We start from the raw sequence: 26,610 nt of genomic DNA on the forward strand, positions 1-26,610 counted from the left end.
GAACTGTGGGCACGACACGTTCCTTTTCTTGACCAAAACCATGCTATGATACATAGAATAAATGTTTTTTTCGCTTTCCGGTAGCCTTTGCTTCAGCTACTTCAAGCCAACACTTGGATATACCACACAGCAAACTCACACACCTGACACCGCACAGATACTGCCAGAACACGCGACTGTACCTGAAAACTCCCCATCAATGGCCAGGAAGTCCGCCTCTTCGATGGCTTCACAGACTTTGCTCAGGTTATCCTTAAAATCTGCGGGGAAAAAGTCAAATCACGCCTGAGCCGCCCGCGGCCCACGCACGCCCGCCGCCCCTCAGGGCTGTCCCTGCGGGGCGAGGGGCGGCGCGGGGCCGCCCCCTGCCGAGAGCCTGAGGCCAGAGGAAGGGGAACTGGGAAGCCGGGACAACAGGGGAGCCCTCAACCGCGAGGTGCGAGACAAGCAGGGACTGCCGCTCACTCACTGCTTCTGATCACCTCCATCCCTCGCCCGCACTAGCCCGCCTGGCCAGGCCCGGCCCGGCACCAGCCGCAACCGCCGCCGCCGCCGCCGAGCGCTTCCGGAGAGCGGCCCGCCCCGCCTGGCCCACCCCTCAGGAGGCGGGCGGCCGACGCCATTTTCTGGGGGTAGGTACCGCGCCTCATGTGGGGTGTACTCCAGCGCCCTGCTGCGGTGTGTAAGGGGGGGGGGCAGATAGCCCCGGTTGCCGCTACTGAGTCCTAAAATATTTTTTTTTTTTTTTTTAAAAGAGCATTTTTAGTTTCTTTATTTTTGTGGGGGAGAGGTGTTTCGAACTGTCACGGGTGTGGAGAAATATGTCCTTTGAAAAAGGTGAAGCAGCTAGCACCACATAGATGGAAGTGATACAAAGTTGGTAAGATGTTGAAATGCTAACGCTGGTTATGGATTCACCTTGGTGATGGAGCAGGTGTGTGTGAAAGTGCTTCGGATGAAACATTTGTCATCCCACTGCATAAAAACAACACTTCTGCAGATCACTGCAGATCATTGTAAAGCTCAATGCACAGCAAAATACCCCCACACCTCTACTATGAAAGGAAATTCTGAAATAAGGCCTGGTACAAGAGCAGGAAACTAAACTCATGAGGGAGAATAGTATGAAACCCAAAGTTCACACAGCAAATCAAAGCTCTTTTCCAGCATTCCAGCAGAATGAAAACAAATGGGAAATTCCTAATGAATTGGGAGATAATTTCTGCATAGAGTGGATGATGTGGAAGTATGCAGGACTGGGCAGTGAAAAAGGAGAACTTTTAAAGATTCTTCAAGATGAGCGTTTGCCTCTTCACTGCTAGCAATTTATTCTACATGTGCCCACAGCAAATCATCTATATGATTAAATGGTGCAAAGCAAGACATTAGTTGAAATAGTAGTAGAGATTCTTCTATTTTGCAGTAAATTGGCTGAAGCATGACACTTGAATCTTGCTCCCATATTTTTTTTAAGAAATGCTCCTGCTGCTTCTTGTTAAAGAGCTTAAACAAAAGACTCAGAGGTAGCAGCGGTGTTCAACTAATGAGTAGCGGGCAAATCAGATTTTGAGATGCCGAGCAACCTGCTCACAACCCCCGTGGTCAGTGTTGAATGTGTTCAGCCTGAATGTGTGTAGTGCCATTGCAGCCCCCGTGGTCAGTGGTTGCAGAGGCTGTGCTAAGGGAGAAAATAGCCCCAGGCTAGCAGTGTTTGGCCCAAGGAGAAGAGGCGCTAGGCCCAGCTGCAGAATTGGGCCAAGGGCAGCACAGCTGCAAGCCAAAGCTTTGAGACAAGGGCTGTGCTTCTGAGAAGGCAGAGCCTCAAGGGCAGCTCTGTGGTGGAATGGAGCCGGGTATCCAGGGAGGGAACACCAACTGATTTTCAAGAGCAACTGAGTTTTCCCAATGCATGGGCCACAATTGTAGTAATATTTGCTTGGTGACATAAACCATGTGTTTTAGAGAATGAAATTTGTTTGCATCATCTCCTGGGCTCAGCTACGTGATATACGCAACAAATCGAGAATTAGTAGTAACCAATGTACCTGTAATCAAAGTTGAACTTTAGATATAATATAGAAAAAATGCAAATGTTATTCCAAGGGAAAAGCAAACTGCAAGGTAACTTTGCTTGAAGTTTGAACCTCTCTTCGAGGTTCATAAGTCACTTAAATTTAGTAGGATAGATCTTGTGTTTTCTAAACAGTTTTCTAGAATGCAGTGTGGTTTTCACAAGTTGCTACCTGTTTTCATTTAGTTGTAAAATTATGATAAACTGTATTACAGAATTACAAAAAGTGGTGGAATGTTACATTACTAATAGGTAGCGTAAATCTTTGTACTTATTCTGGAAACAAAAAGATCTGCATAGAGCAGTACTATGTCTGAAATAATATTAGAGATAACCTGAAAGTAAGTATAATGCTGTGACCCTTCTTAGCTCAGAGAGCTTTTTTAGCTTTGTTACAAAACAAAGCTAAATAAACTGCAAATAAAAACGTCAGATGCTGTAATAAAGTGTGGTTACTTAGTATTACAAGCAAGAGAGATTTCCTGCTTCAAACGTAGGTATTATTATTGTGTATTTAAAAGAAAAATGTGAAACTGTTAACTGTCCTTTGGGGCTTTAGCTATTAAAAAAAAAAAAAAAAAAAAAAAAACGCACACACACAAAACAAAAAAAAAAAAACACACAGTTTCTTCTTAACTTGGAGGAGAAAAATGAACTCATATAGCAGGACTAAAACAGCACAGTTATACTTAGGATTGACTCCTCTGCAGATGACAGTAGCTACAAAAATATTCATGTAGTGATATATGTGGCGTAATAATCCGTACTACAAGTTAATCCAATTTTACCTTGGATATAGTATTGTATGCTCTGGTTTTAAGAATGCAGCATCTTGGCAATGTGCCACTTATATATGGTAAAAAGCATATATATTTTATTTTTTTTTTACATTAAAGCAGAATACTCTGCTTAATTAGGGTTTTGTGGAGTCTGGCAATTATTCATCACAAGTACTTTCTATCTAATTTATAGTAATTTGAACTACTGTTTGATTCTACATGTCTTTTCTCATTTCTGGTCCAATGTCCAGTTAATCCTCTCAGATTTACTTTTGGATTTTTTTAAAACAAAAAGTTTGTCCCAAGCTACAGAACTAAAGTTCAAATAGATGAGAGTCATTTGTCTTCCTTTGTTTTTATGAGAAGGTCTGCTCTGGAGAAAAATCAAATTCTGTATGACCATGTTTACAGCCTAGGCTGCTCGTTCTTTGATCCACTTTTGGAACATTCTCCTCTTAACTGTTTTCCTATAAAAAGTTTATTGCAATGAAAAGGAAATGCTATTAGGTGTTAAAAAGAATTTATAATTCTTATGATATTTATTCAAGTTTTAATCAATTATTGTGTAATTGTCCTTAATGTTTCAGAGGCATACATCTTGACTTCTGTTTAGTTTCAGAAGATAACATATTTACCTAATGAAATAAGTGCCTACCTGATTTTTTTTTCCATGTATACATTAGCAACTGCACTTATGAAAACATAGCTTGTAATCTTAGTTCCTCAAAACTCCCATTTTTTAATGACACAGGAAAAGCTTGGCTGCTTTCCAAATGACTGGGTAGTCTTGAGAGAGAGCAGGGCAAACAGCTAATTACAATGTTACAGAATGAGGGGGAATGGGCTTAAGTTGCGCCAGGGGAGTTTTAGGTTGGATCTTAGGAAGAACTTCTTCACTGAAAGGTTTGTTAGACATTGGAACGGGCTGCCTAGGGAAGTGGTGGAGTCACCATCCCTGGAAGTCTTTAAAAGACGTTTAGATGTAGAGCTTAGGGATATGGTTTAGTGGGGACTGTTAGCGTTAGGTCAGAGGTTGGACTCGATGATCTTGAGGTCTCTTCCAACCTAGAAAGTCTGTGGTTCTGTGATTGCTTTTTTGGCTATGAAGCATTGGAAGTTAGCTGGTACAGACTTACCATTTACTCTGTGCTGATAGTGGAATTCTTCATTGTTATTTGACTAAAGCTGAAATCTGTTTTGGAGTCCAAAATCATTCCTATGATCCCTGAACCATTACAACTAAAACTGTGTTTAAAAAATCTAACAGTGCTGTGTATGATTGAACAAATATGTCTGTTTATTCCATGTCAATGGAAATTTGTTTAGTACCTTTAATATATCACTTTAAAGAAGGTCAGAATTGGATGCTCCTTTTTTAATCACAAACAGATCCAAGCAATAATAGCTGCAGTATTGCTAATGGAACTCCACTTGTATGTGAAGAAGCAATAATTGGTAAGTAAACCAAATAAATATGCAAGTGTGGTATGCAAGTATTGGATTGTTGCTCAAAGAGTTGATAAACTTCTCAGCTATGTGTTTTTCTGTCCCGGAAAATCAGATTAGAATAGTTCTAGAGCAAACAAAAATAGGACCGTGCATGTGTCAGCACAGGAACAATTGGCTTCTGGAGACACCTGGATAATATGGGAGAGGAAGCAATGAGAGTCTATTACTTTCATTATTGAAATAGACTGAACTAATGGTAATGTTCGATATCTGATTTGGGTAACTCAGATGTCATTTGAACTGGATTTGTAGCTTGTGCCAGGCTGAACATGGACAAAATCTTTATGAAAATGTTACTTCTTATCACACACTGAAAAATACATCTCAATAGTACTTAAAAAATCAGTTTGTTTTGGACTCTAGTCAAAAAGAAATACAGTAAGGGAACAGAGACATATAAATATTTGTGAACGTGTATTATATAGAGAAATACTCCCAAATGTGGTAAAAATAGCCTGTGTGAGCCAGCTCACTGCAGTATGTATTAGCGCTGCTGTTGAACAAGCCTCTAGAAGCCTAATTGACCTCTGCAACTAACCCTCTATATCTCAGCTTGTAAAATAAACCTCGTTTATTAGACCACGTTTCCGTGAAGGAAGATGAGCGTGCAGACGCAGCCCAACTCACGAGTGTGGGAGTGCATTAAGAGCACCGTGACGCGTAGCGGTGCCACAGCATGGCGCAGCGCGGGGCTTAAAACGGCCCGAGCCGGGCTGGGCCTGGGCCTGAGGGGGAGTGGTGGGGAGCAGGGCCGCCGGGCTTTGAGGGGGCCGGGAGCTCTGAAGGGGCTGGGGTTAGCGGCGGTGAGGGGAAGGCGGGCTTGAGGTGTGCCCGGCCCCGCCTGGCGCCGCTGCGGGGGGGGAGGAACGGAAGGACGCCTTGGGCCCGGGCCTCGGCTGAGGTGGCGGGAAGGAGCGGGCGGGCAGCGGGAAAGCCACCGGGGGAGCTCTGAGGCTCCTGGTTGGTGTTGAGGTGAGGTAGGTCTGCGGAAAACCCCGCTGCCTCTCCTTTAGAAAATTAGGAGGACGTTTTCAGACGCAAAAGAGTGGTTTGGTTTCTTCCTCTTGGAAGTGATCTGTCGCTTGCTTTACGTAGGGAACTGACAGCCTGTGCTTGGCTGGGAAGAGAAGTGGTGGTGAGCGCTCTGGGGAGCCTGGCTGCACTATCGGTATGTTGCGCTGTACTGTTTGTCGGATTCGTTATTCTTTTTTCTTAAAGACTTGCATGTTTACTTCTTTGTGTTTGGTCTGGTCTGGATGGAAAGATAGTAACCCGGTAGTGAGCAGCAGTCAGATGGGGTAGAGCGTAAGCGTATTTAAGTTTGCTAATGTACGAGGGGAAAATCTTTCAGCCCTTGGTCCTTTCTCACGTGTAATGAGAAGTCATCTGGATCAATGTGAAAACTAGGAACTAGATACGACCAGTTGCCAGAGTGTAGTAGGAACATAAAACAAATGGGATGATATTTTTGGCAAGCTGAGGGGGAAACTTACACTGGAAAAGATGTGGAAATCCTATGCTTTTCTCAGCTGTTCATTTTCAGAAATACCAGCAATGGGTAATTACTAGTAAAGAAGTTAATGTAGAGCTCAGTCCTTCACTGAGATGGCAAACAGAACAATCCCTTATAATTTTGAGGCATGTGACTAAATGAACTGGGGGGGGTTTACATTGCCTAGCATTTGTCTTTGTTAAATTTTATTCCATATACTTGTAAAGAATAGGGCCAGAGTAAATTAGATCAAAATGTTGCACATATTCTGGTGTTTGTTTTATTTATTCTCTTCTGGTATTTTCTAATGATGTTTCTTTTGATTGTTGGCCAAAATAAGATGGGTGTCTCAATTGGAGAGTTGGTGAGGTTTTTGGTTTCACTTTCATGTGCTACCTAACGCTGGAAAAAAACATACAGGGAGACTGAGCTCAACACTTTACATCTAGAGTCTGATTTTGATTGTAGTTTGTAACAAATACATATTTTTTGAAAAAGTAGATAACGTTTCATTTTGGAGAGAGTTAAGTTAGTTAAAAAGTTTAAAACTATCCGAGTGACAGATGTTATGATGATGAAATAAACTTCTTGCAATTATAAACATCTTTAGTAACTTTTCTTATTGGGATTTATCTTGTTGCTTTGCAGAAGTAATGCTGTACCAGATTTGAAGATCTGAGAGAGCTTTTGGTTTGCATAAAGTATAAAAGGAAATGGAAGAAGATGAGACTTCACAGGGTGAACCAGAGAGGGCAGAAGTTAAAGCACGTGCTACCCCTGAAATCAGTCGGAAAATATCAGTTAGTGAGTTCCATTGCCATTGCTGTTATGACATTCTGGTTAATCCCACCACCCTGAATTGTGGACACAGTTTCTGTAGACATTGCCTAGCCTTGTGGTGGGTATCCTCCAAGAAGAATGAATGTCCAGAATGCAGAGAAAAATGGGAAGGATTCCCCAAAGTCAACATTCTTCTCAGGTAATTGTAATGTGCTTTTCTTTAAAAATGTATTTCTTAAACAACCAAAATTAACTGTGTGGTTTCTTGAATCTGCTATAAATTATTGTATTTTATTGGTAATTTGAACTGTCACGAGGATGTTTAGAGCCAGAAGTCTTATACCTTGTTGCTTTTTTTTTTTTTTTGAACTGTTCAAGCATGTTTTTCTGCATGAAAGTAAAGTGTTGTTTGCTTGCTTGTTTTTCTTGCATCTGTTAAAAGTATTAGGAAATAACCAGTTATTTGAAGTTAGAAGGATCCTTGATAAGTTTGTGATTATTTCTGTAGCAAGAATTATTTGTAGGAAGAAGTATGATCTTATGGCAGAAGAAAGTTCAAAATATCAAACTGTTGTCTTAAATTACCAGCAAGTTCTTGCAGTGTGTTCAAGACAACATTGGCCTACATTAATAGGATTTTAATAAATAGTTTATAGAATTAATGGTGTACTTTTATGTGGTTTCTTGCTTAGAATTTTGGAATGATCAAGGCATCCTAGTAGTGTACACAGTACTGATTTTATATATGAGATAAGGATTGTTGTTTTTAAATGTGAGATTTTTAACTTCCTCCATCTTTAAAAGCTAAGGAAAATAAAGTTTTAAAGTAATTGGTTTAAGTTTAATTTTACTAAGTATTGTTAACTAATGTTTTCTTGCTTTCAAAGATGAGTCTTCAGTAGAGGCTGGAAAACAAAAATCTTAAAATTAATCCCTTTTCTGAATGCTAGGCCTCAATGTTTATAGGTCAATGACAAGTATTTTTCCCATTAGGGATGTTATTGAAAGACTCTTCTCTGATGCAATTGAACAAAGAAAAGAAGATATTCAACAAAACAGTGATGTAGCACGCAGCTTAACAACCTTCCAAAAATATGGGAATGACCAGATTTCTACAGCTCCAAACACGGGAAGAATTAATCCTCGAGGAGGAGGGTTTTTCTCAGGCGTTCTGACAGCTTTAACTGGTGTAGCAGTAAGTTTCGTTGGGATGGTTTTCCATATACTTCTTTTAATATGTAAATAAATATACTTAAATTACATGCACATAAAGAAGGGTTGTATAGAAGATATTTTAGCTGAGCTGAGTAAATAAGGTAGCAGAGTTGTCTGTCAGCAGCTATAATTGTAATATACAACAAATGGAAGTTAGACAACTTCAAGATAGTTCCTTGTAACCTAAATATTCTCCAGGGTTCTTAGCATGAAAGATTTTGCATGTTAAGTCCATCAATGCACATTTATTTGTGTGATAATATATTAGCTTTGCAAAGGATCTCTTTTTTTTTTTTTTTTAAATCTACCTATAGGTAGTACTACTTGGGTATCACTGGAGTAGCAGAGAATTTGAAGATGATCTTCTTGTCCACAAGCCAGTTGCTAAATGGACTGTTGAAGAAGTGATACTTTGGCTAGAGCAACTGGGCCCATGGGCTTCACATTATAAAGAGAAATTTCTGCTGGAGAAAGTAAATGGAAGGTGAGGGGTCTAATTGTCAGGAGTGGCTGCCATTTGAGTGGACTACTAGATAGTTTTCGTTAGACATGGTATATTATGAAATGACCAGGCTTTGTTCCATAGATAGTGGGAATATTCTATGGATGTAGCAAAGGAAAATACAGGGTAAGTTTTAACACTTATAGTTGAAAACTTTAGTAGTAGACACTAAGCAACCTAACAGAAAATTTTCTAAGAACTTGTTTAAATACTAACAATGTAGACTGAAATGATACTGAAAGTGAAATTCTACTAATGCATTATCTACCCCCCACCTTTTCTTTCTTGCGGAAATGTGTGCTATATGCATTGTTGCACTCAACCCAAGAGTTCTAGGTTTGATATCAGGAGACCAGACTAGATCTGTGATGTACTGAAGAATTGTGTTCAGTGATAGCCAACAAGCTGCTAAATTTGCATGCTGAAAGCTGGCTGACTTTGGGCTGCTCAGGACACTAGTTGGTGGAGTCCCTTGGGAGGCGGTTCTGAAGGGCAAAGGGGTCCAGGAGGGCTGGGCGCTCTTCAAGAGGGAAATCTTAATGGCGCAGGAGCGGTCTGTTCCCATGTGCCCAAAGACGAGCCAGCGGGGAAGAAGACCAGCCTGGCTCAACAGAGAATTGTGGCTTCAGATAAGGAGAAAAATGAGGGTTTATAATCTTTGGAAAAGTGGGCAGGCCACTCGGGAGGACTATAAGGATGTTGCGAGGCTGTGCAGGGACAAAATTAGGAAGGCCAAAGCTCATCTGGAGCTCAATCTGGCTACTGCCGTTAAAGATAACAAAAAACGTTTTTATAAATACATCAACACAAAAAGGAGGACTAAGGAGAATCTCCATCCTATACTGGATGCGGGGGGGAACTTAGTTACAAGAGATGAGGAAAAGGCGGAGGTGCTCAATGCCTTCTTTGCCTCAGTCTTTAGCGGCAATACCGGTTGTTCTCTGGATACCCAGCACCCTGAGCTGGTGGAAGGGGATGGGGAGCAGGATGTGGCCCTCACTATCCACGAAGAACTGGTTGGTGACCTGCTACGGCACTTGGATGTGCACAAATCGATGGGGCCGGATGGGGTCCACCCAAGGGTACTGAGAGAACTGGCAGAGGAGCTGGCCAAGCCCCTATCCATCATTTACCAGAAGTCCTGGCTATCGGGGGAGGTCCCAGTTGACTGGCGGCTAGCAAATGTGATGCCCATCTACAAGAAGGGCCGGAGGGCAGACCCAGGAAACTACAGGCCTGTCAGTTTGACCTCAGTGCCAGGGAAGCTCATGGAGCAGATCCTCTTGAGGGTCATCATGCAGCACTTGCAGGGCAAGCAGGCGATCAGGCCCAGTCAGCATGGGTTTATGGAAGGCAGGTCCCGCTTGACGAACCTGATCTCCTTCTATGACAAAGTGACGTGCTGAGTGGATGAGGGAAAGGCTGTGGATGTGGTCTACCTTGACTTCAGTAAGGCATTTGACACTGTCTCCCACAGCATTCTCCTCAAGAAACTGGCTGCTCTTGACTTGGACTGGCGCATGCTTCGTTGGGTTAGAAACTGGCTGGATAGCCGGGCCCAAAGAGTCATGGTAAATGGAGTCAAGTCCAGTTGGAGGCCGGTCACTAGTGGCGTCCCCCAGGGCTCGGTGCTGGGGCCGGTCCTCTTTAATATCTTCATCAATGATCTGGACGAGGGCATTGAGTGCACCCTCAGTAAGTTTGCAGATGATACCAAGCTATGCGCATGTGTCGATCTGCTCGAGGGTAGGAAAGCTGTGCAGGAGGATCTGGATAGGCTGGACTGATGGGCAGAGGCCAACTGCATGAACAAGGCCAAGTGCCTGGTCCTGCACCTGGGGCACAACAACCCCAAGCAGAGCTACAGGCTGGGAGATGAGTGGTTGGAGAGCTGCCAGGCAGAGAAGGACCTGGGAGTGATGGTGGACAGTCGGCTGAATATGAGCCAGCAGTGTGCTCAGGTGGCCAAGAAGGCCAACAGCATCCTGGCTTGTATCAGAACCAGTGTGACCAGCAGGGCTAGGGAGGTGATCGTCCCCCTGTACTCGGCTCTAGTGAGGCCACACCTCGAGTACTGTGTTCAGTTTTGGGCCCCTCGCTACAAGAAGGACATGGAGGTGCTTGAGCGGGTCCAGAGAAGGGCGACGAAGCTGGTGAGGGGCCTGGAGAACAAGTCCTACGAGGAGCGGCTGAGGGAGCTGGGCTTGTTCAGACTGGAGAAAAGGAGGCTCAGGGGCGACCTTATCGCTCTCTACAGATACCTTAAAGGAGGCTGTAGTGAGGTGGGGGTTGGCCTGTTCTCCCATGTGACTGGTGACAGAATGAGGGGGAATGGGCTTAAGTTGCGCCAGGGGAGTTTTAGGTTAGATGTTAGGAAGAACTTCTTTACTGAAAGGGTTGTTAGACACTGGAACGGGCTGCCCAGGGAAGTGGTGTGTGGAGGAATTGTTAAGTGAGGTAGGACATGTGGATGTTGAGCAGTTGGGAGACAATGGGCTGGTGAAGCACCGTACTCAACTCACATGAGCCTTGGCACGTATGCAGCTGGCTGAGAGCCAATCAGGCTCAAGGACACGATGCCCTTGGGCGATCGGGAAAGTCCCTAAGGCGGGACAGGTAGCCAAAAGAAGGAGGACCAGACTGAAAAGCCCGGGAAGTGTTAACCAATCCTGAGCTTAGTTTCTGCAATATGTATGAGTTGATTATGTTCAAACTAGATAAAAGGCGACTGAGCTATCCATTAAAGTTGAAGTTCACTGTTCACTCATATTGAGCGTCTGGGTCTTCCTTCCGTCGACAACAGTGGTGGAGTCACCATCCCTGGAAGTCTTTAAAAGACGTTTAGATGTAGAGCTTAGGGATATGGTTTAGTGGGGACTGTTAGCGTTAGGTCAGAGGTTGGACTCGATCTTGAGGTCTCTTCCAACCTAGAAATTCTGTGATTCTGTGAAGAGAAAACTTGAAAAGAAGGATATTTAAAACCTAGGCTCTGAAATGCAGTTGATTCAGAACACTCCATGTGGAATGTAATCCAAAAGGTGATAACTTCTATCAGTAGCTTATTGTTTCATTATGTAATTACTGATTTGTTAGTCATATGTTTTGGGTGAAGAGTCACTGTTTACCTTCTGAATTCTTCTGCTTTTGTAGGCTCCTTCTCACACTGACAGAGGAGGATTTCACAAAAGAGCCTTACAGTATAGTGAACAATAATCATAGAAAAGCTATTATGGCAGAATTGGAATGTGTCAAAACTTTAGGTGTTAAACCACCACAGAACCTTTGGGAATATAAGGTAAATTCTGTATAAAGTCTGTAATCTATATAAAGTAATTTTAAAATGTATTTCAAATAAAATTCTCTTAAAGTCAAAAGCAATGTTAAGGAAGTAGAATTAACTCTGGGGGGAAAAAAAGTGTGTGTATATATAATATATATATACATAATGCCCAGTTAATGAACTGTTGAACTGTTGTATTTGAAAAATGATCTTTTTAAAAAGTCTAAAAACTGATGTGTCCCTTAATTTTTTCATTGTTTTAAATTTGATACCTTTCAGGCAGTAAATCCAGGAAAATCACTCTTTATTTTGTATGCACTGAAGAGTTCTCCGAGACTCAGTATGTTATACTTGTATCTGTTTGATTATGCAGAAGCTTTCCTACCTTTCATCCACACAATTTGTCCTATGCAAGAAAACCAGTATGAAGATATTGTCACAAAATTATTAGTAAGTGTTCAAGTGCTGCATGGTTGAAGCAATTTGAAGCAATTTAGTTGCTTAAAATCGTGATGTGATTATTCATCATTTCATCTCATTACCATTCAACTTTTTAAAAAGAAATATTGTAAAGTAAATGGTTCCTCTTATTTTATTGAATGAGATTAACAGTGTTGTGATTACAATCTTTAGCAAGATATTTAAGGATTTTAAACACGTGAAAACAATTCTTATGATTCTTTTTTTTTTTTTTTTTTAAGGTCACATGACTGTAGAAAAACCTTTATCTGAAAATATCCGCATTTAAAAAATGGCATTATAAAGTCTGGACATTTGTGATGTTTTGTGCTACTCCAATGGAAATTACTGTATTACAGTGCTATCTACTAGAAAGCATAAAAAAAGATTAATTACTGCTTTCATTTAAAAAAAAAAAAACGAAAAAAAAAAAAAAACACAAAAAACCAGAGGAGTAGTGGAAATAAGCCAGCCAGTATTGTGTCTATTTAGTAGGAAACCGTTTAACAGGTTTTTTTTGTTTTGTTTTTTCCTAATTTACAGGACCTCAAAGATCCTTCTTGGAAACAGTGGAGAGAATTCATTGTGAAGTATTTATTTGTGCCATACCAGCTGATAGCTGAGTTTGCTTGGGATTGGCTGGATGTGCACTATTGGACATCAAGATTTATAATTGTAAATGCAATGCTGCACTCTGTTCTCGAGCTACTCACCTTTTGGAGGCTCTGGTCAAGAAGAGAATTGAAGTAAGTCTTAGTGAGCTTGTTGAAGGGTTTAGGAAGTATGTGACCTTATAAACTGGAAAATAAGTCTCTTATGATTTCACACTTGCTTACTGAAATTACATGTAGTGTCTAACCACAACTCTGAAACTAATAAGAATATGTGAATTTAAATCTGCACATGCACTAATTTCCAGTCTTGAATATATTTCTTGCTGTGAATACTTGAAAGGATTTCTTACAGCTGGTTTTACTGATCAGATGTAGCAAATGCAGTAATGGTAATATGCATGTTCCTAACCATTAGTTCTCAGGATAAGAGTTAATGTGTACCTGCCTTTTATGGTAAATGGTATTAGCTGTCAGCTGAGAACTACACATGCAAGAATTCTGTCAAGATATACTTATGGTATAGTTACTAAAGGATGTATCCTCAACTAAGTTTAGTTAGACTGATATCACCTCTGATGGTGATCAAAATTGCTAGAAGTAACAGGAAAGTTACACCTGAAGTAAGACCAAAGCAGTATTAATATCACTTCATAATTGCTTTATCTTTTGTTCATAGTTTTTAGAAGTCGCATAGGAGAAAGTCTTGGTTTGACATACATGTATATGGGGTATTCACTTTCTTTGTCAGCAGCTAGGGGGCAAAACATCTTCAAACGAGAACAGAGTATATGAACAATCTGTGACAAATCCAGAATTTTACCACTTTAACTGCTGTAGTTTGTAGTCTAAATAAATTGACTTAACACATCCTCACATAAAATGTAGTATTACTATATTTAAGAAAGTTTCTACGGAGTGCAGAATGATGCTTTGCAGGTAACTGAGTAAGCGTTGAATAATTTGAGGCTGCAGCATGTATTACTTAGCTTAGAATGGTTAAAAACGAAGTTCCATTAGGCCTCTCCCTTTCCTTTTCCACAGGACTATTCCTCACAGAATGTGGAGACATTTCTGGAAAGTCTCAACCCAGGGTCTTTTTGTTGCTATTTTTTGGCCTTTTATACCTCAGTTTGTCTGCAATTGTTTGTTTTACTGGGCCTTGTACTTTAATCCAATTATAAACATTGATCTTGTGGTTAAAGAAGTAAGGCGCTTGGAGACACAAGTGCAGTGATTGGCATTAGAAATGTTGAGCTATTTAGTTTCTAAAAGTGGTTATTTGAAAGAAACTTTGCTTTTTCTCCTTTATGTATATGGCAGTGAAAATGTTGGATTACATTAAAGATACAAAAAAGCCTTAAGGTAAGTTACTCTTAAACAGTTGATTCCAACTCTGAGGATGGGCTTTATTATCCAAAATTATTTTTATAGTAAAAAAAGTATATCTGTATTCCTGATTTTGCCATTTAAAACTTAGTCATGTCATCATATTTTTGATCAAATCAAACGTCTCTATTCTGTCTTAAAATCGGTGTCTTCTGAACAGCTACAGTAGTGTTTAACTTAGTATTTCATACCAGGGAAATGTGTTGCTCAGAACTTAAACTTGCCAAAGGAGAGCTCCTCCTAGACAGGCTTGATATTGAAAGTACTTCAGTGTTTTCAGCCTGCTTTACATGTGAAGTTGTGACTGTCAAATGCACAGTGAAGTTTGTTCTAGAATTCCCCCTCTTGAAGGCAAAGACTGCGTTTTCTTGCACTTTGGAAGATATTGGTGATTTGCAATTCAATTTGCTTTGTTTTGTTCAGATCAGTTAGATTTCATCGATAGTTTCTTTAATGCTCTCCTCTTAAAGTCTGTTGCTAATCCTTAAATTCAGGGTTATCTCTTAAAGGGATTATTTTGGATAAGTGACCTGACACTGTAATTATGTCTTACTGCAATATAAGGTGTGTATCTAGATCTGTGAGTGAATGTTGACTGGAAAGTTATTTTGTATAAACTGGATTGCCATTTTTTAATGTATTGTTTTTTTGACTGAAGGAGAAGCTCTTAAATATTCAAGAGCTGTGTTGCCTTGCATTATGTTGTTGATTTTTTCATTTGTATCATTAATGTTAAACTTTAAATCTGCCTATGAATATTTTTAAAGATTAAAGATACCTTTTTTAACCCTAATCCTTTCTAAAGAAGTTGTATTTATTTTATATCAAAGTGCTTGACATTTTCTGTGATGGTAAATGCTTCAAAAGAAAAAACTATGTTGAGCAATTTTTAATACAGGTAGGACCTCTTAAGTAGAGTGAGATTCAAAAGTTGAATTAGATTTCTTAATAAACATTTAATATGGACAAGAGGGCTTTTTACGCTGATGCTGTCACTTTATGCATTTCTTCCTGTTAGTTCAAATGTAACAAATGTTAAGATAAATGTTAGTGGAAAAGTGTGAATTGTATCTTACATTCCAGGGAAGCGAGGATAGAAAACTTGCAGTGAATGATATTATGAATCTAAATATAAACCCAACAATATTAGATATTAGGAAGGAATTCTTTGCTGTAAGGGTGGTGAGGCCCTGGCCCAGGCTGCCCAGAGGAGCTGTGGGTGCCCCATCCCTGGCAGTGCCCAAGGCCAGGCTCCTTTCCAACCCAAAGGTCCTTAAAGGTCCTTTCCAACCCAAACTATTCTGTGATTCAAACAAATTTTAAGTCAGTTACTCATTAAACTGATAAACACTAAATAGGAATTGAGATAGTAAATAAAAGTTTACACCAAACTACTGAACATGCTTTTTTAGTCCATGTATTGTAAAAGATAAATGAGAATGTAAACGTTTACTTCAGTCGTTCTGGGATAGAGAAGCTAGAGTGGCAGGAAGGAGAATCAAGAAAGCGAAAAATCATTTATTGTCAATACTGTGATAAAAATAGTCTTTTTAGTTTTAAATGCATATGGAGTTTTCATAAAGGCTGATGTTTTGTACCTAATATCTACACACAGGCTGAATCTCACCACACATAACATCTGGCCACAAAAGGTACTTTGTATGATAAGGAGCTTTAGAAAAACATTTGGCAGCTTGGCTATCACATTCACATGCCATTTTTTGACACTTTTCTTCTATTGATTCTGAAAGAAAACAAATAAGTTTGATGTTAGTTTGAAGTAATTAGAAATAACAAATGGAACTACTGCAATCATTACTTCCTATTCTATGTTTGGCAGATAAATAATGCAATCCTTTACAAAACAGCAATCATACTTTATTTTACTCTTGTAGTTCAAATGCAACAGGAACTGTACTGAACTTTAGTAAGACAGTTCTTTTGTGTATTGGGAAATCTGTTGTATTTAGACTGAGCTCCATGCAAGGACAGCTCAGCAATAGAGGATACATAAGCATGGTTTGCTTTAGCAAAAGTTCTCTACCTTCTTTAGAAAAGGAATTCTGGTAACTAATTCCTCTGGAAAGTGATATGTAACCCTCTTTTCCTGCCCTTTTGCTCTAGTGAAATTTGAGTTTGGGAAGAAATTTCCATTTCACATGTGCTTTTACTCCATTAAAGGATGTAGCATTAAAAATTATCTATGTGTAATAAAGAATGCAAAGGTGTTCCATCTTCAGCTTATATTCTCCCTGCTCCCCCCCCCTTTTTTTTTTAATTAAGGTATTCTGTAAGAAGTTAGGTAAAGTATGTTAAAGTACAATAAAATCCATCTCTAGCCATGGTTGTTTTGTAATTGTAGTCCTTAACAGAAACTTAGTAGGGTTTTTTGCCATGAATGCTGTCTTCTAGCATTAATGTTTCTTGTTGGCATGAACGGTTTCTTCCACAGCAGTATGTTTTAGTCTTATTGTGCCAACCCAGAAACGCAATTTTTTTTTTCCTGCAGCAGTCTGTAAACTGAAAAAAAATTGATTATGTTTTGTCAGAGCGTGAAAGCTTACCTCGATCTCTGCTTGAGATTTGTCTAGGAGCAGAACAAGCATTCAGTTTTGTGATGAAGAAACTCAAATTCTGCTATGAAATGTGACTGTTTTTAATGTATATACGTTGATGTTGTATCTAGCTACCCTATAAGCTTCTCAATAGCGTAAGTAGTATAAATAAAATGTTAACTGAGAAGACTAGAGAAGAACTATTTTTTTATTTTTTTTGGGGGGGGACGAAGGGAAGGGTTATTGCTCCAAACTTTGCTAGCATACCATTTGAGAAAGTTATTTTATTATTTTGTTCCAACTTTATTTATTGCTGATATGCTTATTGCCTTGACTAGTATTTCAAAATGTCAGCTTCTGGTCTGGAATAGGAGCAGAACCTTTACAGCCAAACATAGGCTGACTGCAATTTGACTGTTAGATAGTTTAAGAGAGAAGATGCTTAGCACTTCCGGAGCGGCGGAGGAAATTACTAAGTAGAGAGTCTATATGAGCTAGATGCTTGGGCAAAATAGGGGTTGAATGAAAAGGAGGAAAGAAAATAACATCAAAAAACTTCATCTGATTTCAGGTCAGGCAAATATTAAATTGAGTTGTGAAGTGAGGGCTTTTGTTTTGTTTTCTCTGAATGACCTACCCTGCTACCTGTAAAATATGTCAGTCTGAGAGTTAACTTTTAATCAAATTTATAAAAGGGCCTGCACTTTTGCAATGCAAATAATAAGATACCCTGATTTGTATTCTGGGTAGTAGCATACATGCAAAATAACTTTGACTTAAAAAATATATTTTTTAAAAAGTGTTAAGTGTTTTAAGGGCTTGCAAAGCTTGGGGGCTTCTTAGGTGTTATAGCTTCAAAAAGTTCTTTAAGTATATGTGAAAACACTGAGTGTTGTAAACAAATCATAGAAAAGACATGTTGCTTCTCCCTGTTACATATATTTGTTTCATTTCTTTATCATCTCTTTGTCCCTCCCTTTTATACTGTAGCTTGGCATGTATTACATTCATATTTTGGAGCAATCAAACAAGCTTTATCAGGTTGAATTTTCAAAACTACATTTTATGGCTTGTGGACACGCTATTTCAATAAACAAATATACTCATCAAATAACTTATTACCTCAGTGTTTGAACTTTTAAGTTTTAATTGCAGTCACTTGTGTATTGCAGTCACTAGCAGTGTGGTGTGCAGTCAGTCAGTGGTAAGTATGTCAAAAATGTGTACATTGTGAACTTAGAAATGGTATGTAATATTTTCTGCTGAGTATAAAAATGATCCTTTTTAAACAGCTGTAATTTTCTGTCCCTGTTTGTAGCTGCTTTCCAGTTGGAGACCATGGCATAGCGTGGGTTCCTTAATATATGTACATGTTACACAGCTTGAGTGAGAATGGGTAGGTTGGTTTGTTTATTTTTGAAGTATTTTCTGAAAAAATAATAGAAACTTGTAGATCAGAATTTTGCTTGGTTATGTCAGCAGGTGGGGATTTAGAAAAAGAAATTGCATTCAGTTGGTATAGTCATGCTTTCTAGAAAAATAGCATACCCTGCAAAGAGGTTGCAAAAGGAGGGAAGGTAAAATAAGGATTTTGCAGTTAAGGAAGCATCTCTTTATGAAGTCCATGAGGCAATCAGTGCAAGAAAAACTAAACCCAAAAACATTAACCATCCACTCACCACACATGGCAACATTGTCTTCACATTCCCAGTGGTAACTTTCTATCTTAGGGTGACAACCTGCTCGTTCTGCCTTACCATAGCAGCAGTCATGGTTAAAGCAGCACCTGAGAGAAACAGAAATGGGTTTGCCTTAATTTTACTGTAGTAATTTACAGTCACATAATCCAGATGGCTTTTATCAGCATATTTAGTACGTTGTAAAGTAATAAAACAGTAAATGTATGAATGTGCAAAGAGTTGCCTAACTGAATCAAAACAGGATAACTGTTTAACAGATAATATAGACATTAAGTATTCTTTCAGGGGAAAAAAGTGTCTGATACACATTGATTTAGTTGAACTTTCCCTTTCATCTGTAAGAATCTATCAAGTATTCTCAGTTTTAAACAAAATGCCTACCCCCTCCCTTTTAGCCCCTTTCAAGAAGATGATTAAACACCAGTATAGTTTGTCAGATAATAAGTGACTTATTTTTCTGCCAATTATTGATGACTTTTGTAACAATTTCGGCGGAGGGAAGAGTTAGATGAGAAAACTTGTTAGGCCAAAGCATATTACCAAAAATGTCTTTTCATGGCAAAGTCCTTAGATGGTGCAGGTGAACTGTTCAGTAACGCATAGGCATGGCTGCAGTTTAATGTCATATACCTAAAACTGTTTACTCCCTATCATACAAAAAAATAGAAAATTACCCCAGATCATGCTTTAAAGGTTATTCTTTCCACATTTGAGACAATGAATTCATAGACTTTCTATCACACTGTGGAACTAAACAGTATAGGTAAGTGTTAATGGCATATTTTAATGCTTAAAAAAAAATAATTATTCATATGGTGTGGAAACACTGCAAGCCCAGAATAGCAAGTAGGGAAGGACCTGAATTCAGATAGATAGTTTGCAAGTCTTTGCTGCAGACTGTTCTTTTTCCTTAGTGGAAGAACAGGATGCATCTGCAAGCTTTTTGCATTCAGTCATTGTTACCTCCTGGTAGCCTACAACTATCATATTATAGTATGTATGTGATGTTTAGCAATGGTGTTTAGGTTGCCTGAGGAATCTGTTTGCAAGAGACCTCATGGCATTGACTTTTTCTCACTTGAAATGACTTTTTTTGTATGCTTGTTAAATAATTACATGGTAATTGTACAGCAATCTTCACTTAAACATCCTGTAGTACTTTACAGGCATTTTGCTATTCAATTTTTAAGTAGCTCAATACATCCATTTTACATGTATGAATAAGTGTCTTCCAAGAAACAAAAGAAAAAAATGGACTCAGAGTCTTCATAGCAGGACTAAGGTAAATAAACCAGGAAGTATGTCCTTTTCTTTTCTTTTTTTTTTTTTTGCCACAGTTCAGTCTATCTTCATGTCTCTACAGAAATAGCAGTCTTATTAAGAATGCCTCTCTTATATTTTTAGAATAACTTTAGACCTAATTTAAGAATTTAATATAAAAAACAAATGCTTCTGTATTTTAGATGTCTTATAAAAGCAATAAAAATTGTCTCCATTTGAAAGTTATTGCGATAAGCATAAATTTAAATTGCAGTAAGTATTATACAAATAATTCCATTACAGACATTCTTGCTTCCGATTAAGTATTTCTGTAATTTCACTTAAATTGTTTTCAGACCTAATTCTGAATGTAAACAGTTCACAGTGTAGCTCATGACTATAAGAAATACAATTTGGTAAGAGTGTTTGATGCTACATGTTAATTAGTGCCAAATACTAATTTGGTCAAATGCAGAAGCAGAGTAATAAGCCACTTCTGGCTTGTTCTTAATATTACATAGCCATGGCTTGTGCAGAATAAGCTTCTTGCTATTATGGGACTTCTGTAAAGTGAGAAATAGACTCACAAGGAAAGATTAGCAAACTATAGATGCTTCACCACTATCTTTGGTTGTGCAATTAACTATAACTAATAACAGATCCTTCTTTTCATGTGTTCCCAGCCATAAAGCAGCAACCACAAATACTCTCTTTTAAAACAACAGAACTTATGTGCAAAAGCTTGAAATACATATGAAAAGATCCTAAAAGTTTAAGATCTGAACACAACTACTCCGTGCAAAAAACTCGGATGCAAGCTTTCTGTATGTCTTTCTGTATGTTCTACCCCAAATGTAAGTGTCAGGTATTTGTTTTAATTTGTTTTACAATATAATCTGGTTGGAAAGTGATAACCAAGAGGTAACATATGGTGGGGAAATTTATTGTTATAATGATAACCTTGAAAACGTAAAAGTTTTATTTAACTTTTATTTAACTACAATAACCATGAAATCATCTCCCTGACAGCTAACATTCAATTATTAGTTAAATTGATGGTAGTCAGTATAATAAGGTCTCATACTAGATTTAAAAGGACTGGTTTTATAATTATTGTAGTAATGATTCATAGCTCCTCTTATTCAAAAGTTATTTTTCACAGGTTGAATTTTGCACAACTTTCTATGTACTATTCATCCCATTTTATTAGTGTTCAAAACAGAATTGGAATCAAAAGACTTGCAATTGGGGCTTTTTTAATAGATAGTTTGAATGTTTGAGTTTTTAAAACGTCTCTAAGAAGACTTCAGTTTTCAGCCAAGCAGCAACAGCAAGAAAACTCAGTTGTACCATGAAACAAATATTAATGCAGTAAGACTTTGAGATAAAGACTCATGTAGGTCTACAGTGATACTATTTAAATAACTTCAGAGTTTCTTAGCATTCTGAAGAATTTAGAGTCAGTTCCCTTGTTGATGTTAAATAGGCCTAATTCATATTTGAGTCCTTTTTCTCTGTCATTTGCAAGCATTCAGCACTTTGCTACTCAGATAAATAGTTACTCTTACCAATCTACTCTGTCCTTGGGCCATCCTCTTCCTCCCAGTCCACAGTAGCATCCATATCGTAGGTAGGCAAAAGGAGATCGTCCTGTAGTACATCTAATGGCTCCGGCTAATTCCAGAATTCCTCTTTTGTTCCTTAAACGGGCTTCCCCAAGAGTGCCTCTATAAACTATGGAAGAAAAACTTTGCATTGAATCTAATGTGCAGACACAGTCATTTATGTTATTAGTATTTATTTTAACTTTGATAATATATATCAGTACTTTGAAATAATGCTCCATTCTCTTTTTGAAACTCTGGGGGACAGTGATTGACTGTCCTTGACCCAATCCCTTTTCCCCTACTTGGTAGTGAGCAGAATACTGAACAGCATTCAGAAAAGGTGTTGTGTTTTCCTCCCATAAAGGCAGCATATAATGACAGACTTCAGTCATTTCTGTTCTTAAAACTGGCTAGAGCTAGCATGTTCTGTGGTCTAGATCCACAAGTCTGCTAGGACTAGATGTACTAAGTGTTGACTTTCTCCTTATCCTAAAATGCAATTTTGCCTATGTTATTACTTTATATAATATAAAATTCACACTTGTACAAGTATATCCTTTTTCATGGGGTACTTTTTTTTCCACTAAAGTATCCTAATTTCTAGGTTGAGATGCCAAGTAACTGATTTTACTGGGGGAGAGAGGAATTTCTGTTGTTATAATAAGTTGAAGGGATGAAGGGTGTGTGTATAAATTTGGGAGGGAATTCTTTTTGTTGATGTATGTGAAGGTTGTGAAGACTGTATGATTAATGTATATTTTAATGATAATTCCCCTTCAGGGAGCAGAGAAGCATGTGGGTGCTTGGAATCATTTATAGGGAAGTTAGAAAAAATGTTGGTTGTTTAAGGGATTCTCACCATCATTTCTACAGAACAAGACTATTGAAGGACTTTATTGTAGCCATCAGTTCAATACTAAAGCTGTCAGGTCCTGGGCAGATTAACGTTGGGACACCATGTGACTCTTTTTAGGGCTTCAGGTCATCCTTCAGCTTTAGCTAACACATCAAAGACCCTGGATGGTAAATAGGCAGCATTTCCTTGCACTGAAGGCTCCAACCTATTTTCAGAAATTTTTAAGTCTTAAGTTATTTTTACACCAGCATTGAAAACATTACCTTTGCTATCAGTACAGGCTCAATAAATTACTGGAAAAAAATGTTGCAGTAAGACTGCAGCATTACAAACTAAAACAGCTCATAATCTTAAGTGGTTAGTTTTGCTAGTCCTGTAGCTAGCCAGTAACAACTGAAGGAACGACGTTAGTGGCTAACGGCAAAGCCAGGTTTGCTGTACATGATGTTAGTAACTGACGAAACCCCAGAAGCAAGTGAAGAATGTACAGAGTGTATCTTGGTTCTTGGCTGCTGGGTAAGGAAGGTGTAGGAGGGCAACAAGACAGAAAGAGAAAGGTAAGAACTTCCAAATCACATTTCTGGTTACATCACAGTTGTCTGTTAACTTCGGAGAAATCACAATCCCATATTTAAATCCAGGTAAAATGGAAGTTGTCTACTCCATGGCGAGCTCAAGTATAATTTTTTTGAAGTATGCCACATAAATTAAAAGGAAATGAAATCTTTATCCTTGGAATTTTTCGATGTTACAGCATCTGGACATCCAGGTATAAAGCAAGGCTGTATTGTACCAGATGCTCAAAACGAGGCTGAAGGAAAGGTTTGTTCCAACAGCTTTATAACCCAAGTATAATAAAAGCAATGAAGGATGCTCCTAGAACTCACATAATGACGGAAACAGGAGGAGTATTAGCACGGTAATGATAGTGTTAGTGTATTAGCAGCACAATAAATGTTTACAAAATATTTTATCAGAACTTCCATGGAATAAAGCCAAAGAAAATGTTAAAATTTCAGGTGTTCCTGCTCTCAAAAGAAACCTTTACAGACAGGTATTTGGAGGTTAGGGGGGAAACAAAACTAACAAGAGATCAGCAAACTCAAGTTTAAATGGATGTGATATACCTGATTTGGAAGTAAAGGTTGAAGGAAAAACAATGCTATACCAATTTTAAGATTACTTTACACATTAAAAATAGCAGATGGGGACACAAACACAATCTATTCAGTTCTACGTGATTCTAATGAATAAACCACAGAGATTAAAAGCTACCAGGTGACTTTTTGAAGAGTGAAATTAAGTTAACAGTGAAGGCAGCCTGAGAGAAAGTAACACTAAGTAATCACATTATGTTGGTGTCCTGCCTGATTTCAAATCAGTAATTTTGTTGCCCAAATTGGAGTCCTGCCACATTTGGAGAGTTTAAAATTCATTGTACCTTCATGGTTTGTCACCTGTATGAACTCTTAAGCATTTTGATTGTGCTATACATGGTTATAGAATTATACAATACTTTGGGTTGGAAGGGACAATGTAATAATTAATATGTTTTTGTGAGATGTTTTCTGCCTCAGAAATGGTCTTTCTCACCTCATCTTGTTGCACAGACTACTGATACGCCATCTCTATGAACTGTGGTCGCGTATAAACTATGAACAGATAAATTTGCCTGGTACTGTGGACCAAGCATTGAGAAACAGGTAAATTGCATTTCCCTTCCTCCTCACTGCCTACAGAATGGGTGACTGCGATGCTTGACTCAGCTGTCGGGCTGAAGCCAGGCTCTCTCTGTAATGATTGCTCTAGGCTGGCACAAGCAGTGAAACAGTCTTTCATTGTTTTCCTTAATGTTCTTGCTGAGGTTTGGGCTGTGCAAAGGATGAAGTCTTGGAGGATGATCAAAATGCAGAAGGAATAATAGGGGCACTCTGAAGTGAGGAAGCAGAATTGGGGCAGTGAGCCTTGTGGAACATAAAGTTGGCCCCATTATGCAAGCACGTTACCTTGTGGTCTTTAATCAGGTGACTTTTTTTTTTTTCCCCAGACCCCTGATTCATTCTGTACAGAGGATATGCTGTAAGAACAGGTCAAGGCTCTTGTCCTTAAGGTCTTTCTATTTGTGAGATTTAGTTTGCTGAATTTGCAAGTGGTTTAAGAATGTGTGGAAAAGTGCAAGAAGACAAAAGCGAATCTCTTAGTTAAAGCAGCTGAATGCTATTCTGGAAAACTGGATTTTATCCTTACAGCTGTTAGAGAGGTTCAGCATGAGGTTAGTTTTAACCCTTTAAAACAATGCCTCTCAATGGTCCCAGCCTGCTGAATATCCCAGGGCTAGAGAAACAAATTACGAGTGTACTGCTGAGAGCTAGGCTTTGAGCAGTTGATGTTTCCTGTCATTTAAAGTAGCAGAAAATAAGATTGGGTTCTGTCATTTCACCATGGAAACCTAAAATTAGTAGATGCTTTTATTTATGTGTTAACTTAGCTACCTATCTGTAAAAGAGGGATGATGATGGTATAGTTTCAAAAAAGTGTGGAGTAAGTACATTCAGGCACTATGCTGATGAATGCCTCAGAAAATCTATGAGGAAATGGAATAAATTATTACAACCGGTCTCTAATACTGTTTAAGAAACAGGATATTAATTTAATAAGTAGGGGACAAAAAAAAATTAAATACCTGCTAAGTGAGCAGTCTGTTATAGTCAGGTACGAGGCAGGGGTCCTTTAACTACATTCCCGTGTTGTAACTTACTCCCGAGGAATGAGTCGGTCTCTATGAATAAGCCCGCTGTAGCTGTGCAGACAATCCTAGCACCAGCAATTCCTTACTTCAGGACTGCTTTGTGCCTCGGGTGTCTTATGCCCTGAGCTGGGTATGGTAAAACATCCTGCCTCTGTGGAAAGGTTATTACACCTGCAGTTGGGTTTTACGTACCAAACTTTTACACATTTTGCCTATTACTGATGAACTTCTGTTAAGGGGGGGGGGGGGGAGAAAGGCAGCAAAGCTCCCCCCAAGATGCAAAGCCCCCTTCCAGCCTCCCCCCGGCCCAGCAGCTCCCCTTGTCGGGGGCAGGTCTTAGGCCGGGGTCGCAGCCCCTGTAGCCCTGCCCCCGAGCCCCGTCCGCAGCCCCAGGGCACTCACCAGCCAGCAGCAGCAGCAGCAGCAGCAGCAGCGGGGCCGGGCGGGGCGCCATGGGCAGCGGGGGCGAGCAGCGCGGCCTCGCTCTGCGGCCGTCGTGCGGGACTGAGCCGGGGCCGCCCTCGCCGGCCCTAAGAGGCTGCCCCCGGGCCGGACACCGCGCTCCCGAGAAGGGAGGAGCCGCGCTGGGGGCCCCAGCTGAGCGGGGACAACCCCGCTCCGCTCTCAGTGCGGCTCAGCCTCGAGGCGAGGGGCCGAGCAGCTCGGCTCTGCTGCGGGGTGGTGCCCAGCGCCGGGTTCGTGCGCTGAACCGGGAGGCCGGGGAGGCAAAGCTGCCCCTGCTGCTGCAGCCACCCGTGGAGCTGCCTGTGTGCTCCGCAGCTCGATCGAAGGGACTTTTTAACCTTCCCTCTGGCAAAGTAGGCTTATACTGAGAGCTCTCTCTCTCTCTCTTTTTTTTTTTTTTTCCACTTCCAGATCATTTACTTCTTGTATATGCTTTCCCTTCCAACTCTTGGATTATTTTGCAAAATCTACAGCTGGGTGTCACATTCCGATCGTGGTGTCATTGCTTCTCAGCACGCAGACAACACCGCTTGCTTTTACATCACTTTTCTTTGCTGCTACATTCCAGGTATTTCATTAGAGTTTTTATTGTTGTACTAAAACCAGTTCATTTCTTCATGCAGCTGGGACCCCTGAAATCCTGTGTATTGATTTTTTTCCTCTCTCTCTTTTGCGTGTAGTATTATTACATTTCAGTATGCCACACCCATTGGATCCCACTGAGACTGACTGGATAAAGAAGTAGAGAGGAGAAAAAGAGACAGTTGGGGTTCTGTCGGTTGGTTGATTTTATTTATTTATTTATTTATTTTGTGTGTGTGTGTGTTTTTTTGCTTGTTTTCAACAGGATTTACCAAGAACTTGTTCACACCATTTTACTATTGGAAAGCAGCTTGTAGTTTTGTAGTAAAGGCTATTTTCACCAGAGAAATAAAATGTTTTTGGATGTGTATTGAAGTATGATTCTACTTTTGCATCAAAATACCCTGTTTTCTCCTTCATATCACTCTTCTTTAATCACAAGGGAAGTGGAAAATCATATGTGGTCTGATTGCAAAAGACAAAAAGCACGCACAGACAGATCAGGTTTGTTTTTTGTTATGTTCTCATTAATCCACTCTATGAACTGTTTGTGTTGGCACATAAGTTAGGGTAGTGCAGGATAAATGTGGAAACACATCAGCTGAAGGTAGGATATTGACATACCTTTGCACACCTGACACAACTTTGTGTAACTGCCTGCAGAACACCAGAAGCAGTTCATTAGCCAGGCAAGGCTGTACATTGTGCCCAAATAAACAGACGCACTCATGGCGTGAAGTTTTCACAAA

General features: G+C 39.5%; 3 protein-coding genes across 15 annotated transcripts in view; 1 reads left to right on the top strand and 2 right to left on the bottom strand.

Moving 5' to 3' along the window:
- The window catches only part of PARN (poly(A)-specific ribonuclease), a 66,930-nt gene extending 66,339 nt beyond the window's left edge, over nt 1-591 (bottom strand). For 2 of the 5 annotated variants that reach the window (XM_068699931.1, XM_068699937.1), the window contains exons 1-2: nt 470-591; nt 183-260 (exon numbers count right to left, since the gene is read on the bottom strand). In XM_068699931.1, coding sequence (XP_068556032.1) covers nt 183-260; nt 470-488 — 97 coding nt within the window. In that variant the 5' untranslated portion in view covers nt 489-591. Of the gene's footprint in view, nt 1-182; nt 261-465 lie in introns of all 5 variants that reach the window. The other 3 variants (XM_068699935.1, XM_068699934.1, XM_068699933.1) reach the window with 3 other exon arrangements.
- On the top strand, nt 510-14,880 carry BFAR (bifunctional apoptosis regulator). Of its 8 annotated transcripts, XM_068699942.1 has the most exons (10): nt 511-632; nt 4,240-4,305; nt 5,455-5,527; nt 6,500-6,830; nt 7,625-7,826; nt 8,161-8,330; nt 11,499-11,643; nt 11,908-12,078; nt 12,631-12,833; nt 13,743-14,880. In XM_068699942.1, exons 4-10 carry the CDS (start codon nt 6,565-6,567, stop codon nt 13,933-13,935), a joined length of 1,350 nt encoding a protein of 449 aa, XP_068556043.1. In that variant the 5' UTR covers nt 511-632; nt 4,240-4,305; nt 5,455-5,527; nt 6,500-6,564; the 3' UTR covers nt 13,936-14,880. The 8 variants fall into 8 exon arrangements, with proteins under 8 accessions (XP_068556046.1, XP_068556043.1, XP_068556042.1 ...); XM_068699941.1 differs by lacking the exons at nt 511-632; nt 4,240-4,305 and adding an exon at nt 4,982-5,060; XM_068699939.1 differs by lacking the exons at nt 511-632; nt 4,240-4,305 and adding an exon at nt 5,183-5,336.
- A 602-nt stretch (nt 14,881-15,482) lies between these two features.
- On the bottom strand, nt 15,483-25,625 carry PLA2G10 (phospholipase A2 group X). Of its 2 annotated transcripts, none has more exons than XM_068699952.1 (4): nt 25,217-25,625; nt 21,171-21,336; nt 18,322-18,428; nt 15,483-15,831 (listed from the first exon to the last, which is right to left on the bottom strand). In XM_068699952.1, the coding sequence occupies exons 1-4, from the start codon at nt 25,266-25,268 to the stop codon at nt 15,686-15,688; spliced, it is 471 nt and encodes a 156-aa protein (XP_068556053.1). In that variant the 5' UTR covers nt 25,269-25,625; the 3' UTR covers nt 15,483-15,685. The 2 variants fall into 2 exon arrangements, with proteins under 2 accessions (XP_068556053.1, XP_068556054.1); XM_068699953.1 differs by having other exon boundaries at nt 21,171-21,329; nt 25,213-25,624.
- Between the last annotated feature and the right edge of the window lie 985 nt (nt 25,626-26,610).

This window comes from Anas acuta, chromosome 15, assembly GCF_963932015.1.
Source record: "Anas acuta chromosome 15, bAnaAcu1.1, whole genome shotgun sequence".
NCBI classification, from domain to species: domain Eukaryota; kingdom Metazoa; phylum Chordata; class Aves; order Anseriformes; family Anatidae; genus Anas; species Anas acuta.

Coding starts and splice junctions, on each gene's coding strand:
- BFAR (XM_068699945.1), top strand. CDS start 6,565: ATGGAAGAAGATGAGACTTCACAGGGTGAACCAGAGAGGGCAGAAGTT. Junction 6,831..7,624: donor AAAGTCAACATTCTTCTCAG/GTAATTGTAATG, acceptor TTTTCCCATTAG/GGATGTTATTGAAAGACTCT. Junction 11,644..11,907: donor AGAACCTTTGGGAATATAAG/GTAAATTCTGTA, acceptor GATACCTTTCAG/GCAGTAAATCCAGGAAAATC.
- PLA2G10 (XM_068699952.1), bottom strand. CDS start 25,268: ATGGCGCCCCGCCCGGCCCCGCTGCTGCTGCTGCTGCTGCTGCTGCTG. Junction 21,337..25,216: donor GCTGCTGCTGCTGCTGGCTG/GTGAGTGCCCTG, acceptor TTTCTTCCATAG/TTTATAGAGGCACTCTTGGG. Junction 18,429..21,170: donor CCCAAGGACAGAGTAGATTG/GTAAGAGTAACT, acceptor TGTTTCTCTCAG/GTGCTGCTTTAACCATGACT.